Source organism: Glycine max, chromosome 13 (genome assembly GCF_000004515.6).
Source record: "Glycine max cultivar Williams 82 chromosome 13, Glycine_max_v4.0, whole genome shotgun sequence".
NCBI classification, from domain to species: domain Eukaryota; kingdom Viridiplantae; phylum Streptophyta; class Magnoliopsida; order Fabales; family Fabaceae; genus Glycine; species Glycine max.
In genome coordinates, this window is record NC_038249.2 from 42,576,945 (window position 1) to 42,594,459 (window position 17,515).

At 32.7% G+C, this 17,515-nt stretch overlaps 2 protein-coding genes, 1 long non-coding RNA gene and 1 other non-coding gene across 5 annotated transcripts; 3 read left to right on the forward strand and 1 right to left on the reverse strand.

Annotated features, from left to right (window-relative positions):
* Positions 1–661: 661 nt before the first annotated feature.
* LOC100798547 (origin of replication complex subunit 1) lies at positions 662–7,970 on the forward strand. Its single transcript, XM_003543486.5, has 16 exons — positions 662–1,660; positions 1,760–1,895; positions 2,658–2,810; positions 2,908–3,048; positions 3,135–3,286; positions 3,368–3,467; positions 3,582–3,704; positions 3,812–3,973; positions 4,067–4,124; positions 4,287–4,465; positions 4,582–4,696; positions 5,318–5,388; positions 5,924–6,019; positions 6,541–6,617; positions 6,769–6,852; positions 7,674–7,970. Exons 1-16 carry the CDS (start codon positions 819–821, stop codon positions 7,738–7,740), a joined length of 2,556 nt encoding a protein of 851 aa, XP_003543534.1. The 5' UTR covers positions 662–818; the 3' UTR covers positions 7,741–7,970.
* LOC112998955 (small nucleolar RNA snoR28) lies at positions 2,718–2,795 on the forward strand. The gene has a single exon (XR_003264134.1). It is a non-coding gene; the product is annotated as a small nucleolar RNA snoR28 (small nucleolar RNA).
* A 2,719-nt stretch (positions 7,971–10,689) lies between the features above and the next one.
* LOC100799421 (polyadenylate-binding protein RBP47B') lies at positions 10,690–13,324 on the reverse strand. Of its 2 annotated transcripts, none has more exons than XM_003543488.5 (6): positions 12,437–13,324; positions 12,191–12,321; positions 11,864–11,960; positions 11,197–11,355; positions 11,002–11,096; positions 10,690–10,899 (listed from the first exon to the last, which is right to left on the reverse strand). In XM_003543488.5, exons 1-6 carry the CDS (start codon positions 13,118–13,120, stop codon positions 10,806–10,808), a joined length of 1,260 nt encoding a protein of 419 aa, XP_003543536.1. In that variant the 5' UTR covers positions 13,121–13,324; the 3' UTR covers positions 10,690–10,805. The 2 variants fall into 2 exon arrangements, with proteins under 2 accessions (XP_003543536.1, XP_003543537.1); XM_003543489.5 differs by having other exon boundaries at positions 11,197–11,328; positions 12,437–13,303.
* A 120-nt stretch (positions 13,325–13,444) lies between these two features.
* LOC121173357 (uncharacterized) lies at positions 13,445–15,157 on the forward strand. The gene is made up of 3 exons (XR_005888056.1): positions 13,445–14,247; positions 14,409–14,518; positions 14,723–15,157. It is a non-coding gene; the product is annotated as an uncharacterized lncRNA (long non-coding RNA).
* The last annotated feature ends 2,358 nt before the right edge of the window (positions 15,158–17,515 follow it).

The following is a 17,515-nucleotide window of genomic DNA, read 5'->3' on the forward strand; positions in this document are numbered from 1 at the left end:
AAATGTAATTTAATTAAAATATATATTAACAAAGGATAATACAACTTATTAACTATTGCATATTACATATATGAAATTATAACTTATAATTTAAAATTTGCATTTGACAATACAACTCTTTAATTTAATTTAGAATTTGGTGTTTTATTATGTAATTTTTTTGTTTATACAAACATTTTTTTTTTGCAATAGTTTAGTCTTTTTTGGTTACAATTATACAAATTTCTTTAATTTTAAATTTAAATTTATAATTGTGTAAAAAATAATCACATTCAATTATTTTGTATTACTTATTATTAATAAATAAGTTCTATATTAAAATATTTGAATTAATTTTAATTTTTTTCAATCATATAAAAATTTTAAATTTGTCAACATTATCTCCTCCAAATTTACTCGTAAATCACACGAACATTAAACTAGTATAATATATATATATATTAGAGAAAGAGAAAAATATTAACATTAATTTAAAAAAAAAATCAAAATAAAAAATCTGATAAATCATAAAAACTAAAAAGATATATTTAAATATAAATTATTTATTATTTCATTAATGTGTCACTTGCCACTTACATAGAAAGGTAAATAAATAATTAAAGGCGTGGATTAGGCTCGTTAATACAAAACCCTCGGTGGCCCTAAGAATCAATACCAACATTACCAAAAAAAAAAAAAGCATAGTGTTCAAAAGGTGCCAAAAGGAGAGGGAATATTTGGCGCCATTTTTCATTGTTGTAAGCACCGTTGTTGTGTTGTTGCTCCTTCCTTCACCAAACCCTAGCTTGCCCCACTCTCCCTCAATTCTTACTTCGTCAATGGCTGCAACTCCTTCCAAATCCTTTCAAACTCCCTCCAACCCCAAACTCCGATCCAAATCCAATCCCAAATCCTCGCCGGCTGTAACCCCCGACACTCCACAAACCCTACATATTCGCAGATCCACGCGTGCCAAGTCCCTCCTCTTCGATGCTCCCAAGCCTCCCCACAGTCCGCTCCAAATCTCGCTCACAACTCCGAAGCGGAGGACGCGACGATCCATTGTTGAGGAGGATTCCGCCGAAGATAAAGCCACACCCAGCAAAATTTCACCTAAAAATAAAGCTCCGGTCGTCGATGCGTCGAAGAAGAAGAATGGGAAGAGCTCAATTGAATTTTTCTTTGCTCCGGTAACACCAGCTTCATCAGAAAAGGCATCCACTAGGAAGAGGGAGGGTGAGGGGGGTGTTGTTTCCAGAGCTAAAAGGGGGAAATCGGAAAATCGTGAAAAGAGTGCAAAATTGCCTCAGAGGCGCGTGTATTACAAAAAAGTGATTTACGATGGAGGCGAGTTTGAATTGGGGGATGATGTTTATGTGAAGAGGAGAGAAGATGCTAGCTCCGATGATGAAGATCCCGAAATGGAGGAGTGTAGGATGTGTTTTTCCTCTAACGATGAGGTCATGATTGAGTGTGACGATTGTTTGGGTGGGTTTCATTTGAAATGCTTGAGGCCTCCATTGAAGGATGTTCCCGAAGGGGATTGGATCTGTGGGTTCTGTGAGGCTCGTAAGATGGGTAAGGAAGTTCAGTTACCAAAGCCTCCGAAGGGTAAGAAACTAGTTAGAACTATGAGGGAGAAGCTCCTTTCCAGTGATTTGTGGTCTGGTCGTGTTGAAAGGTATGGCATGGCATGTCTTTTGTTAATGACGTACACTTGCACTGCGTTTTCTTTTGTTCAATGCCTAATTGTGTTAGTGTCCATTGGGCATGTGAGTAGCATATGGAGAGAGGTAGATGGCAACTATTGGTGTCGGGTGCGCTGGTATACAATCCCGGAAGAGACTTCTGTTGGGCGGCAACCTCATAACCTGAGGAGGGAGCTATATCGAACTAATGATTTTGCTGACATCGAGGTACTGGGTGCTAACTGTTTTGGTTGTTGTTGCATGTTGATAGTAAAATGCTAACGTGTGTGAAGTTTTTCTGGTTGACATCTTTGGGGGTACATTTAGATGGCTTGAGTTTTCTTTTCCATACTCAATTTAAGTCTAGTTCTTATTTTGGAAAAGAAAACTAAAGCAATCTAGATGTACCAAAAGATAATAGAACTGTACTTGAATTTAATAGATATTATTTGTGGATAATAAAGAGTGACTGCTTATTTTGTTAGATGATTCAATTATTGATTAGTTTAGCTTATCTACAATCATGATAAAATCTTATTTGCCTTTATGAATCTTATCAAATCTTTACATCCTGGGGTTGTTTGAATTGTTTTTTATCACAAGAAATGGAAGTTCTATTTTCCTGCTAAGCCGTTAAGTTAAGAACATATTGTGCAATTCCACACCCATGTTAATTTAAGTAGTCAGAAAAGAAGTTGAACTATTAAATTTCATCATCATGCTCCAGGAAATATGTTTTATCATTTGTGTCCACTATATTAGATATCAAATAAAGGAGAATTGGGATGTCATAATAATGAAACAGTTGATGCAGCTAACGCTTACATTATAAGGATGATGTAAAAAAGTTATATCCTAAAATTTAACATAACTATTGGTGCTTTCATGGCTATTTTTAATATTTTTATAGCCTCAGGTCAGGCATAATGTTCAAGGTACTAGGAACTTATCCTCGTCTACTTTATCATCTTGCTCCCATATTTACTGCAGATGGAATCTGTCCTTAGACATTGCCATGTCATGACCCCCAAAGAATATGCTAAAGCTAGCAATGAGGGAGATGATGTTTTCTTATGTGAGTATGAGTATGACATCCATTGGCACAGCTTCAAACGTCTTGCTGACATTGACAATGAAACAGAGGTAATCAAATCAGAATATTAGCAAGATCCTTCTTATGAAAGAAAAGAGTTGACCATTTAACAGTGCCAGTATTGATGAGTTTATTCTTGTTTGGTAGAATGGTGAAGAGTCTGACAGTGATGAAGACTGGAATGTTGGCAAGGAATCAGACTCCGATACAGATGAAGATGTTGAATATGAAGAAGAAAATATTAAAAATGCACAATCTCAGCCATCAAGAAGCCATCACTTAGCTGCAGTATGAATATTATTGTTCACTTTGTAACCACTTTCTTTTTTGGTATTTATGATTTCCTACAGAAAATAAATGTGTAAATGATACAGAATCTGTACAAGGGACGGTTCTTTGGACTTCAAAAGATAGGCACAAAAACGATTCCACAGCATGTAAGATCTCACAAACAGACTGATCTTGAGAGAGCAAAGGCTACACTGTTGTTGGCGTCACTGCCAAAATCTTTACCTTGTAGAAATAAGTATGTTGAAGTTTGAACATGATTTTAAATATTTTGTATATCTCTCTGAACTTTTAATAATCAAAACTTGCTTTTATTTAGAGAAATGGAGGAGATAACTACATTCATCAAAGGTGCTATTTCTAATGATCAATGTCTGGGGCGTTGCCTCTACATTCATGGTGTTCCGGGAACTGGCAAGGTATCCTCGTTTGATCTTCTGTATTGTTTCTTTAGTCTACTATCTAATGAGGCTTTAACTTCTTTCATGGAACAAGTCTTGCTTCTTAGTCCTTTTATTCATGTCTAACTGCAGACAATGAGTGTACTGTCAGTAATGAGAAGTTTGAAGTCAGAAGTTGATGCAGGAAACATCAAACCATACTCTTTTGTGGAGATTAATGGTCTGAAATTGGCATCACCAGAGAATATTTATAAGGTAAAGTTCATGAAGTATATAGTATCTTGTGCCTAGTTATTATTACATAAGCATACAATCATACTTATTCCGAGGTCATTTTCTTATAGTCTTGAATACTCTTCCAGGTTATTTATGAGGCACTAAATGGCCACAGGGTCAGCTGGAAAAAGGCTCTCCACTTGCTAAATGAGAGATTTGTAGAAGGAAAGAAAACCAGAGATGAGGCTGACCAGCCATGTATTTTGCTTATTGATGAACTTGATCTTCTAGTAACCAGAAACCAGTCGGTAATCTACCAATCCTACAATGGGAAAATTGGCATTAGGTTGCATTCTTTAAAACATGTAATCACATTGTGATGAATTTTCCTTTTTTCACAGGTTCTGTACAATATTCTTGACTGGCCTACTAAGCCACATTCCAAGCTAATTGTCATAGGTAAGATAATGCACTTTTCAATTATTTTTTCAGTATTATGATCTCCCAGTTTGCAGAAGTAATTTAAAATAGTGGGAAAACAAGAATCCATATGATTATAACAACTTGATGCCTTTGTGCATTGCAAAAACTTATTTTTCAGTACTAATGTAACCAATTCAGGGATAGCAAATACTATGGATCTTCCAGAGAAGTTACTTCCTCGTATATCAAGCCGAATGGGCATACAGAGGCTTTGCTTTGGCCCATATAATTATCAGCAGCTTCAAGAAATCATTTCAAGTCGCCTCAAGGGAATTGATGTATTTGAAAAGCAAGCTGTAGAATTTGCTTCAAGAAAGGTTAGTATCTATGACATTATGAAGATTGGTTTCCTCTGATCTTTCATATACTATGGGCACTTGTTTTGGTGTTATAGCTCATTGGTTTACATCTAAAATGATGTTTGATTATTCAGGTTGCAGCAATCTCTGGAGATGCACGTCGTGCTTTGGAGATATGCAGACGTGCAGCCGAAATAGCAGATTATCGTGTTAAGAAGCTAATTTCTAATCCTGATTGTGTTACTGCAGGTATATGAGCATGTCTTGTAAATTTTACATGTCATCATGGTAGAAGGGGGGATCACTAAATGTTTCCTGCTTTTTGACTTTTTGTTAATTAAAGTTTGTATTGTTTGTAAAATGGTATGTTTTCTTTATATATTATTTCTCGGCATTGTCTATGATGTCAAGAAATATCTCTTTTTTAGCAAAATGCAATTGCAGAAGGAAATATTATTAACGGTTTAAGTATTTTTAAATGCTTGCTTTTGGTTGTCCAGGCATATACTTTACATCTTAATTCTTTAATCACATTGATCATATACGAAAAAGACAGCGTATGACCTTCTAATGCATTACTTGATGGCTAGTTGGATGATTGCTATTTTATCTTATTGTACACACAATTCTTTAAAAAATAAAAAAATATCGTTTGTTTGGGCTCTGCTCAGAAATTGCATGTATAGTGGTGCTTATTTTACCATGAAAACCACGTGAACTGGATTTTTTAGCCTTATTTCTTCCAGACTTATTATTCTGCTGTTGCTAGGTGTGTAGCCTTGATGTTGATTTAAAAATCTAACATTGATTTATCTTCTGACTTTTGAGGCGGTACTTCTGCCCACTAATTCATTTGCATATGCTCTTTAGGAAAGGGACTTGTTGGAATGGTAGATGTTGAGGCAGCCATTCAAGAAATGTTCCAAGCACCTCATATTCAAGTGAGTTGAAATTTGCAATGTGCTGATTTATTTCTTGATGCTTAAGTGCCATTTTTTTACTGAATGGTAGATGATGCCATAGGGCTTACACAGTGAACGAAGTCTTGAGACATATAAGCTGCCTGTGAGTAAAGTACATTTATTACAAATGTTGCTGATGTAACTTGCATATGCCCTTTAACTAATAGAAAACGTGATATATTTCTTAAATTAAGGATTATAACATTAGCGAATACCTTATTCTGTTATATGTGATTGTGGGTTAGAGTTATCAATGAAACAATACAAATGCTGTTTTAGTTCGTCATACTTGACTGATAATTTTAGGGACCAGTCATTATAGGACACAGTAAAGAAGTAAAATAGGAAAATCAATGCTATCACTGTCCTTTATATATGAGCCAGATTTTTCTCGCAAAATGCATGAACTTAATTATTTGATACAATCTGAAGCACCTTTTATACATTCGTTTATCTGGCAGAAAACTGCAGAAATTTTATCCGTCTTACATTTACCCCATTCTTTCTTTTGAAGATGATGAAAAGCTGTTCCAGAGTTGGCAAAATTTTCCTGACCGCTATGGTGCACGAGCTTTATAATTCAGGAATGGGGGAAACCACTTTTGAAAAGGTCAGCTCCTGATGGTTCTTCCTATTATTTTGTTCTCGATTTGCTTTCATATTATCCGTAGAGTTCACACCTTTAAACCTTAGTCCTCAGCTTTTCACCTGAACAGCATTATTTGAAGTGTAAATATGCATGTCTTGCATATTTGATTAAGTTACTAAATCTCTAGGTGGCTTAGAGGTTTTATATTCTGATATTTGCTTTTTACACTAATAGAATTCATTAGAAGCTAATTTGATCACAGTATTGGTTAACCAATATGCTTTCGGACAAAACTTAGATGTAGTTCCTTAGGCCCTTCTAGTGTTATTTCAAAATTTAGAGTTTCACCTCGATAATCCATATTAATAAAGGTTTGCATGAAAGATTAATATAGATTACCAAAGTAAAATTCCAATTTTGATTTGAAAACACCAAAAGTCTTATGAATGAGTATTTAAGTTTTGTCCTATCCTTTCACCGATGCTATGTAAAAGGTTGATTTGTATAGTCGTCCTTTAGTAAGGTTTTACTTTACAATGCAGTTGGCAATGAGGGTTTCATGCTTCTGTACCAGCAACGGAGAAGTGTTTCCTGGGTATGATACTCTCCTGCAAATTGGGTAAGACTTCTTTTGATTTCTTTCTACTCGAAATAGCATTATTGATATCGGAAGACAATATTGAACTGCAGGCCGGGCAAGTGTATGTAATCCATGCTAATAATGCCCTATTGAATCGGACGTGTTTTTATTCGTTTTTTTTTTCCTGCAGCTGTAGGCTTGGTGAATGCAGGATTATTTTATGTGAAGCAGGTGCCAAGCACAAGTTGCAAAAATTGCAGCTTAATTTCCCGAGGTTAGTTCTCAAAGCCCCTATCATTTCTTCAGCTGATCCCACAGAAACAAATGACGGGATTATGAGTAGTGCCTAACCAAGGAATCTAGTTTCCCGACAAAATATTTTTTCTTCAAAACTTGACATTTTACCACCGATAAACTCTTTTTAGTTTAGCTTAAATTTAGGAAAATAATAATTTATCTCTCAAAAAATTGAATAAAACAAGATTAAATTATAATTTTGGTCCTCTGATTTTTTGAATTCATGATTTTAATTCCTCTTCATTTTAATTGTTTTTTCAGACTGATGATTTTGGTCCTCCTGATATATTATTAACAATTAATTCTGATTAATCAAATTATTAAATTAATTAAAACAATTAATTATTAAAAAATTTAATAAAAATTATTAATGATCCCAATTCTTCAGCTTTTCCTTTTCTCTCCAACCATTTCTTTCACCTTTATTGTCACACATAATTCTACTTACAACAATAGAGTTAATAGTCTTTTATTAAATTTTTTAATTATTATTTATTTAATTTATAATTAATTTAATAGTTTTAATAATCATAATTATTAGTTAATAATCTACCGGGAGACCAAAATCATCAATTTATAAAATTAGAAAAATCAAATGTTACATTTACGAATTTAGAAAGACAATTTAGTCCATGAGTAATTATTTCTTCAAATAAACTCAACGAAAGCATTCTAAGCAGTGACTATGTGGCCCTTCCGCCGAGACCTAAATTTCTTATCTATACTACATTTACGAATTACGACCTACATATATGTTGGTTCCATTGATTTGACTGGTTTCAATTTATCTTTTGGCAGTGATGATGTCGCCTTTGCGCTGAGAGATTGCAAAGATCTACCTTGGTTGTCAAAGTATCTAATGTAGGGATGAGAATTACATTATGTACACCAATTGTTTGGTGGTGCTAGTGATTTAACATTCTCATCCCTTACCCAAGGTTATGGAATTGATTCCCCTCTAAATACAAAGTCACAATGTTTAAAAGCACTTTACTCCCTAGCGAGCAACCTGGTATGAAAGGAGATTAATCATACTCACAAGTTTACCACCTGATTATACAAAAAAAAATAAAAAATTACATTATGTTTCTCAAAGAACAATTTTGCCCACAACTTTTATTTAAATTCTTTGACTTGAATGATTTAAAATACTTTAAAATAATATATCATTTGATGTTGCATCTCATGTTCAATGCAAAATTGTTTTTTTTTTCTTATAATTATTTTGAAACAGAAGTTAAGCCGAAAACTAGATAGGAACCGCAAGGGAATAGTTCATGTTGTATTATCATGTATAAAAATACATACTGATGGCAAGATAGAAAATTCAACTCTAGTTGAACCTGATCGACTTTGATTCACAATTTTAAATTCAACTCCCTAATAGATGGAGGCAAGGGTGGACCACCTTGATTAGTGGTACACATTGGATCATAATTTTTAACTGTTACATTAATATAGATATTCACACTAGATTCTCTCAACTTTTTTCCAACAATTCTTCTAATCATTGTTCACCATCGTTAGAGGTGATTTTCAACAGTGACGTTTTGATGTTTTATTCCTCGTCGTTTTGCTATTGCCACCACCCCTTCTACTACATGCTCATTATTCCCAAATTTAACAGTTTTGGGGAGGAGGTTGGGAGGAAAGAATGAAAAAATGCTAGAGTCAAAGGAGTTATTGGAAGGAGGTTAAGAGAATCTAGTGTAGAATGACAACGATGAATGATGGTCAAAGGAGTCACTGGGAGGAGGTTAAGAGAATCTAGTGTAGTACGATAATAAGATTAATTTAACCATTAAAATTATGGTCTACCGCAAACCACCAATTACGGTGGTCGACCTTAGCCTTAATCCCCAAAATGACCTAAAAATAAAGAAGTTGAGGTTTCTCTCCTTCGTAAACATTATTAAGCTGGTCAATGGTCAAAATGCACAGATAATGGAAATGATTTGATCGAGTAGTACTTGTGTTTACCTGAGTATCTGTATTCTAGGTTTCATTCTTTGGAACCGGATCCTCTCCCGCTCCTTTTGTCTCCAGCTTCATTTTCAGCTGTTGGATGTAAGTGAACGGATGATATTAAAAGCTTAAAAACAGTCACGTACAAAAAAATTATTACCGTTCAGAGGGAGAAAATGTTACTATGTCTGCACCACTTTCATAAAATAATATATATATAACGAGAAAAGATCAAATTACCCTATTATAATTTAAATAACTATTACACTAATTTAATAACTTAATATAAAATATAATTTTCATCAATCAAACTATTATATTATATTTATATATTATCAAAATTATTTTATTAAATTTTATTAAAATTAAACATTAATAAGTAAATAATCAAATGATTCATATTTTAATATATTTTTAAAGAATATATTATGTTAATTTTAATCTATATGAATGAAATAACAATTAATTTAAAATTAATGTGAAATTTTATATACATAATCTATGAAAAAGAATCTTTCAATCCAAAGATAGATTTTAAAAAAATATTATTCAATTAAAAGTTATTAAATAATATAATAGTTATTTAAATTACTTCAATATAGTTTAAATTACTTCAATATAGTTTGATCCCTTCTCATATATAATATTATAAAACTAAGAGTTATACTAAATAAATATTCTTATATTTATATAAATAGAATCAAATATATATTTTAGATTTATAGTAAATAATTTATATAATGACACAAGATTATTTTTCATTATTAAAAAATCATTTTAGAAAACGACTGAAATTCAATTTAAAATTTAAGATGAAGAAGATAAATAGAAAGAGATAAGTAATTAAAATAAATAAATATACATATAAAGATACAATTTTAAATATAATTACTGCAAAAAAATTTATCATATATGTTTGTTTTTTTATCACATAACTACATAAAATTATTTTATGTTTAAAGTTCATAGTTTATTTTCTCTAATTGTTAAATCAAATTAAATTTAAAATTAATATTAAGAATAAATTTGAAAGAAAAAAAAATTAAATCCTCAATATATAAAATTAGAATAAAACAGAGTGAGGATAATTTCTAAAAATATTATTTTCGAAGAGAGATACCAAAGAAACTCACTTTTTACTCAATTGAGTTAGACTCATCGAGTCAGGGGTTCTTAAACACTTTTTTATTAAATAATACTCCTAAGATTTAATTCTAAATTGAATTTCAACAATTTTTAAATTATTTCTCAATAATTAAAAATAATCTTTTTTTATAACTACCATCATAATTAAGATCTTTAACTCTTTGACAAAACACTAAAGTCTAATCATCAATCCGAAATTTGGTTATACTTAAAATTCTTCGTCTCTTTCCAATAATGTATTTTACGGAATCAAACCATGATTATTTTTCACAAATTATGATTGTTGCCAATTGAATTACAGCCATTGAGTATAACTAAAAATAATCTAAGATTACAATATAAATTATTTATCATAAATATAAAATATATTTTATATGTATAATATTTTTTTATTATACATTTTAATTATAAAAATATATATTTATTATTACCCAACCTAAAATATTAAAATATATATAATATGAAAATAATGCAACATAGTAGTTTTTTTTTTCTCATCCGACTGAGAGGATCAAATTTATTCATTACTTAATGATAAAAAAAAAACTTATTCATTACTTAATGTTTTTTTCTAGGTATGACTTTCTAACCTTTAAAACACTCATCATTTACTTGTATCCAACGGCTGACAATGATGCAGGAGGGAGCTGGAGACGGTAGGTGCTGGAGAGGATCCGCTTCCACATTCTTTACACCAACAAAGTTGTGTTTAAGAAAAAATGTATTGGGATCAACTCAAGTATGTATTAACAAGAATTTAAATCTATGCAGAATATTGTCATATAATGCACATAATTGACCAGGCAGGACAATTAGATCTTAAGCTTGCTGTAAGGATGACGAACAGGTTTTTTGCCAAAGCGACCGTCCTAAAATGGCACTTCCATGTACTGAGAGGTATGCAGCATTTAATCTGGTAAAGGAAACAAGGATTGGTCAGAAACACATTAGAAGCCAATATGCTCATGTAAAGGTGTTTGTGTCCCAACTTTTACAAGAAAGGGAAAAAAATTACTTATCAACATCGGGCATTGCCAATGGATCATACAATTCCTCCCTTTGTTCCATGGTAGGCACAGACATACCCGATAGGTCTTGAGCACCTTCAACCTAAAAATAGACAATCCGTGTGCATGAGTAGCCCAATAAAATTATTCTCTGCATAGAAACCAATATAGTATGTAAACTGAATTTAACATTAACAGCTTACCTGTTGGGGGTATTGTGCATAGCCAGGATATGCACCATATGCATACAATGAAGGATCATGAGCAGGCCCATAAGCATAGGCTTCATAACCCTGTCCATACCCATAGTAGGCACTCCATTGATTTGGATCCATCTGTGGTCCCCAGCCACCAGGTAAGTCCTAGGACAGTTTAGGGCCATACATGAGCTACTTGTTAAGCTAATCAGAGATATTAAATCCATTCATATATAACCTTGAATATTGGTAACTAGTATTTTGGTGTGTGCAATGTACAAGATAAATGCTTATTTTTATACAACTAAAATTTATAATGTTTAAGTATTTTTAAATATATAAATTATATTATATGATTTCTACAACATCATATTTTATTTCATTCTTTTCTATTACCCCAATTCAAAAGTTCTGAATGTCCCTCACTTGGCATTCACACATTTCCATACATCATCTTCACATTCTCACAATTGTTAGGGGGAATCTAAAACCGTGTATGGGTGCCATATTACCAACCTAGAAATTCAGGAAGACTAACAATATAATACCACATTGCAGGAGTTCCTGAAATTGAAATGCATGCATGATGTATCACAAATGCATCTAATTACAGCATGAAAAGCTTCCAAAAACATTTAATCCAGAAAAGATCCATTTCTAAAGGCAAAATCACCTGTCTAGCTGTTAGAGTCCTACCCCAAGAAATCCGTACCACTTGTTGGCCTATCATCTTTCCCTGCATCTTCTGAATGGCTTCTTCAGCAGATGCTCTGCAGACATCACATATATGGGAGGAAAAGTAAACAACCAGCGTGTAATATTAATATAATGAATAAACAAAAAATAATTTAATCCTGAAGAAAGAAGAGCTTAAGAATGATGCATAACAAAATTAGGCCACAGCCACATGAAAAGCATGCCAAAATCTTATATTATCCTTTTACTTTCAAAACATTTAAAAACATGCTGCTTAAAATGATTAGGGGAAGAAGAGGAAGACCTGGTCCCAAATTGAACAAAACCAAATCCCTTGCCAGGCTGAATTTTGACAGAAACAATTTCCCCAAATTGCAGAGAGTTTTGCTTCAGCTCCTCCTCTGACACATTAAGATCCAAATTACCAACAAAAATCTGCAATAAAAAGCAAGTAATAAGAGTAGCATAGCACAAACAATGAAAATCACAAAAAAATAAAAATAAAAAATTAGGTTAGGTCCATCTTCTATAGTTAATATAACAAACTTACGGTAGTATTATTGACATCATAGTCAGGTGGTTGAACTTGAACAACAGGCGAAGTATAGGCCGGAACCGGATACACAGGTTTGGGCACAGGCGCGGCGGGTGCAGCATAAGCACCGGTGGTTTTCTTGGGCGTAGCAGCACTAATACGCATGGGCCTGGTGGAGCAATAAACGCCGTTCATTTCAGTCATGGCGCGGTTCCGTTCATTCTCATCAGAAAACTTAACGAAGCCGTAACCCTTGGAGCGGGCGGTGTTGGGGTCGGTGACAACTTTGGCGCCGCGAACGGAAGGGTAGTGAGCGCGAAAAGTTTCCTGGAGAAGGTAATCGGTTACGTCGGGGGCGAGATCGCCGACGAAGATGGAGTGTTCAGGGGCGGCATCGGGCCTGCGCTCACCAATGCCGAAGGAGGCCCAGTTGAGCCTGAAGGTCTGGTCAGTGGCGGGCATTTGGGTGCCGTTGTAGGTCTGGAGAACCCTCTCGGCTGCGGCGTGGGATACGAACTCGACGAAGCCGTAGCCCTCGGGCTGGCCCGTGAGCTTGTTGCGGATGATTTTGATGGATATTACTTCTCCCGTGTGGCCGAAGCAGTGGCTCAGGTACCCTTCGTCCACCCAGTATTGTAAATCCCCAATCCATAGGGTTCTCACTTCCTCGATTGTTGATGCCTGCTGGTAGCTCGCCATCCCCTCTGCCTACTCAATCTTTTTCACTACATAAATACTTTAACATTATTTTATTCTTTCCTACTTATCTGAATTTATTCAAATCCACATGCCATCTACTCATCTTATAATACCAGTGAATTACATCTTTGCTTCAAATTGCATAAGTTAAAGTAATTTCAGAATCATTTAATTTGTTTTGTCTAAATGATTCTGACTATCCATAATACTCTATTACCATTTCTTAGCTCTTATTTTATTTTATTTTTTATATATTTTTGAACACGCACATCATTTATTTGTGACAGCGCTCGGGTTGCCTTGGTAGCACATTAGCCATTGTGAAGAAAGAAGTCAAATTTCTTCCCGTCAGTTTCTATAAATCTCTCTTCTTTTGATCTTTAATAAATTAAAAATTATATCAAGGCTTTTTCTTTTACATTTAACTGCTCCGTGCAGAAATTTCTCAATCCATTTAACAATAAAGTCGAAATGGGACTTCCCTTGAAAATAAATAAGTGACTATGATTTGGGAATAAAGCAGAAAATCTTGTAAGTTCTTGCATAAAGATAAGATCGACAGTTCTATTTAGTAATCCAATCTAGAGTACTTTTCATTTTTCAATCTTGCACAAATCGTGACCATGTAGCTGAAGTAACTCGTACTTCATAACCCTTTAGTGTTTGAAGCACTGGAGATCCTAAACAGCTTTATAAATTCCCAAGGGCTTACCCTGTTGATAATTTGGTGCTACTTAACTACCGTGATAGAAAATTGATCTTATCTAACACAACCATAAATAATTACAGAGCATCTATGCAGGTGCTAGGTTGGTCAATGTGGTTTGCTGAATATATATTTCTAGAAAGAAACTGGACAAAAGATGAAACATCCCTGAAGGTATATCTAAATAATTTCTCCTAATTTACTCATCCAATTTTCCTCATTAGCATTTTATTTATACATATTCTTGACTTTTGTGTGGCAGTCAGGTTTTAGGCATCTAGAGCACATGCCATTGCCTTTTTGGTTGGCCCTTTTTGTTGAAGGAACTCGTTTCACGCAGACGAAGCTTTAACAAGCTCAAGAGTTTGCTGCTTCAAAAGGGCTGCCTATACCTAGAAATGTTTTGATTCCTCGTACTAAGGTGACCAAAGTTGATTATTAGTATAATTAGGAGAGTATAATTTGATTTGATGTAGTATATTGGATTTTTTGTATCCACTATGTTTCTTCTTGCAAAAAAATCCTAAGGCTATATAATAGACACCACAAGTTTCTAATTTACACATTTTGATTGTTTTTTAGCTGATAGCCTTCGAGCATTCGTTCCAGCCATTTATGATTGCACATATGCAGTTCCAAAGAGTGAGGCTTCACCTACTTTGCTGAGAATATTTAAAGGCATTTCTTGTCTGGTAAGCCAATTGAAAACCTTGACAAAAGCTAAATTAGACAAAATACATAACGCCATTGCCGTACCACTCATTCAAAATAAACTGTTTTATCTGATACAAATACTATTGTTGCTATTTGTCTACAACTATCTCAGGATTATTTTATTCAAAAGAAAAATTTGTTGCAAACAGATAGAATATCTAATAATTTTGGTGTTTGCGCAGGTTGTGTCTCCTTGGGTTGCTTGTTTATGAATTCTTCCAGTGGACCTCACTCCTCTCATCCTGGGAAGGCATCTTATTTACGGTGCTTTTCCTGCTCCTGGTCACAGTTATTATTGAAATCCTCATTCATTCGTCTCAATCAGAGAGTTTAAAACCCCTTATGGTTTTACCAACACAAGACCCCATGAAGCAGAAGCTTCTTCAGACATGAGCTAGGAAATAGGAATGGATTCAGCGCACGTATGTTAGTGTTTATCGCATGTTTCTATCCTCTGTTTTTAAAATACAGGATTTCATTTGTCAAGTGGAATAATGTCACATCTATTCCCCGGTCCATATCTTAGGCTATTATTTTTTTGGGATAAGAAACGTAGGGGGTGGGTTCGGTTTAAACTTTTAAATTTTTCAAAAATTTAATTAGAAACGTTTGTCTCTCATGCTTGATTTATTCTTAAAAAAATATAATTTCTAAAGAAAATGTTTTTTTAATCTATAAATTACACTCAAATAAAAGCAATACTCCTTAAACATAACTTATTTTTTCAAAATAACATTTCTAGGGGTAATAACATTTTTTTCTTCTTTCTATTTTTTCTAGAAAAGGGAAATAACATCTCTTTTTACATATACTTTCTGCAAAATTGTTTCATAGAGAATATAGGAATCTAATTTTCTTGAGTTATTTTTTTTATACTATGATAATAATACTACATAACTCCTATAAGATAATTTAATATGATAAATGATTAAAATTTGTAAAAAAAATCTATTAAAACTAAGTGTAATTTTTTATTTTTAAAAAAATACAAATATTCTTAGGAAAATTTATGACCAACCATACATATAATTATATATATTTTAGTTATTCTTAACAATAATGATTTTCAGGTATGGAAAAAATTATTTAAGAAAAAAGTATATAAGATACATAGTTTAGTATCAATACTATTTTGTTGGGATACTTTATATATATATATATATATATATATAATGGAGTTTATACGATTTTTCTTAATTAATAAATAAGTTTATACAGTAAACATGGAATGAAAAAAATAATTTACCTGTTTCAAAGTAAAAATATGTTTAATAAGTTTAATTTTTATGAGTTTAATTTTAATCATATATTATATATGATTAAAATGAAATTATAATTAAGTATACTTGACTACTTAACATGGTCACGTATCATTTTTTAATATTAATTATTTATAATAAAATTTAATTATTGATTTTCTTTCTTTCAGTACACACAAAGAGGGAGAGATTTTTCCACGAATTTGATCAAATACTTCACACAATGTAATTATACGTAGTTATCTAAATTTGAGTTGAATCAATTAATTAAATGCGATGTGTAAAACAAAGAAATATAAGCCATAAGGTAAAGAAATAAAAGAAAAAATATTTTAATTAAAATTAGGGTCATATTTATATTAGTCATTTTAAAACACACTAAATCCATTAAAATTCAAATGTGAGTTGTGTTATGCTCCTTTTTCCAAATTTCCAATGCGCTGTCTTGTCTGAGAGAAAAGCAGGGAAGTGAAACCACATTGAACAAAGGGAGGACAATGCAGTGCCCTGAGAAAGTTAACTATCCCCTATTTTTACGTCAATTATTATGCTAACTTTGCTAGTATTTATGTCAGTTAGGAAAAGGATTAGTAAGTAGTATGTTTGTCCACCGGCCTTTTTAGACCTAAACTTTTACATCAATTATACTAAATTGGGTATATTTACATCAGAGGGTCCTATTTAAAAAGTATTTATCAATCACGATCTGTTTTTAAACTATTTATAAGGGGGGTCCGTTTTTTATAAACTTGTCGCAACTCCCAATAGCAATATACCCTCAACCGTCATTGCCATTGGCGAGGGAGCTGCTTACGTGGACATGCCGCCATTGATGTTGGCGAGACACGCTGATGTGACCAGTATGTAGAGGATACCGTCATTGACAATGGTGAGTCTGGTGACATGGAGTTAGAATCGCCCCTCCCATTGGCAAGACATGCACAGCACGGGCAGCTAGGGCATAGGCTTGTAGCAACAGCTTGAAGACGCAGCAGATTGCAGAGGAGACAACTTTTCATATATCGTCATTACTAATGGCGAGACATGCACAGTTGCAGTGCCCCTTCTATATATAAAAAAAAAAATCTTCCATTAGAAAAATCATGCATATAACGTGTATACTCTTATCCTCTCCTCCCCAAATTCCTCTATAATATTTTATCTTCTCGTGCGTGTGTCTTCCTGCATTTTGCTCCTACTATTGGCGATATACTCATTTCTTGTCACAAATTGGTACGTGTTTTTTTAATTAATATTTTTAAGGCACAAAAAACATCAACTAAAGCTTATAAATAATTAATTGTAATAAAAATAACTTCAAAATAAAAATTCTAATTACAAAAATTAATACACTTAAACTTCAGCTTAAAATTTTATTGTAACAACAAATATTATTACTTTAAATAAATAATTTTTGAATGATAAAAATAAAAAAAATCTATTTGCTTGTTGTATTAAACTTAAACTACACATTCAAACTTCATTCTAACAAAAAAAATATTACTCCAATTAAATAATTTATGAATAATTCTTTAACTCAAAAAACGGGAAGGGTCACACGTAAAAATTTCTAAGGCAGAAAAACCATGAACAAAGAGGCTTATAAATAATTATTAGTAGTAATTTCAAAATAAAAAATCTAATTCAAAAAATTACTACACTTAAACTTCCGCTTCAAATTTCATTCTAACCACAAAAATTATTACTTCAAAATAA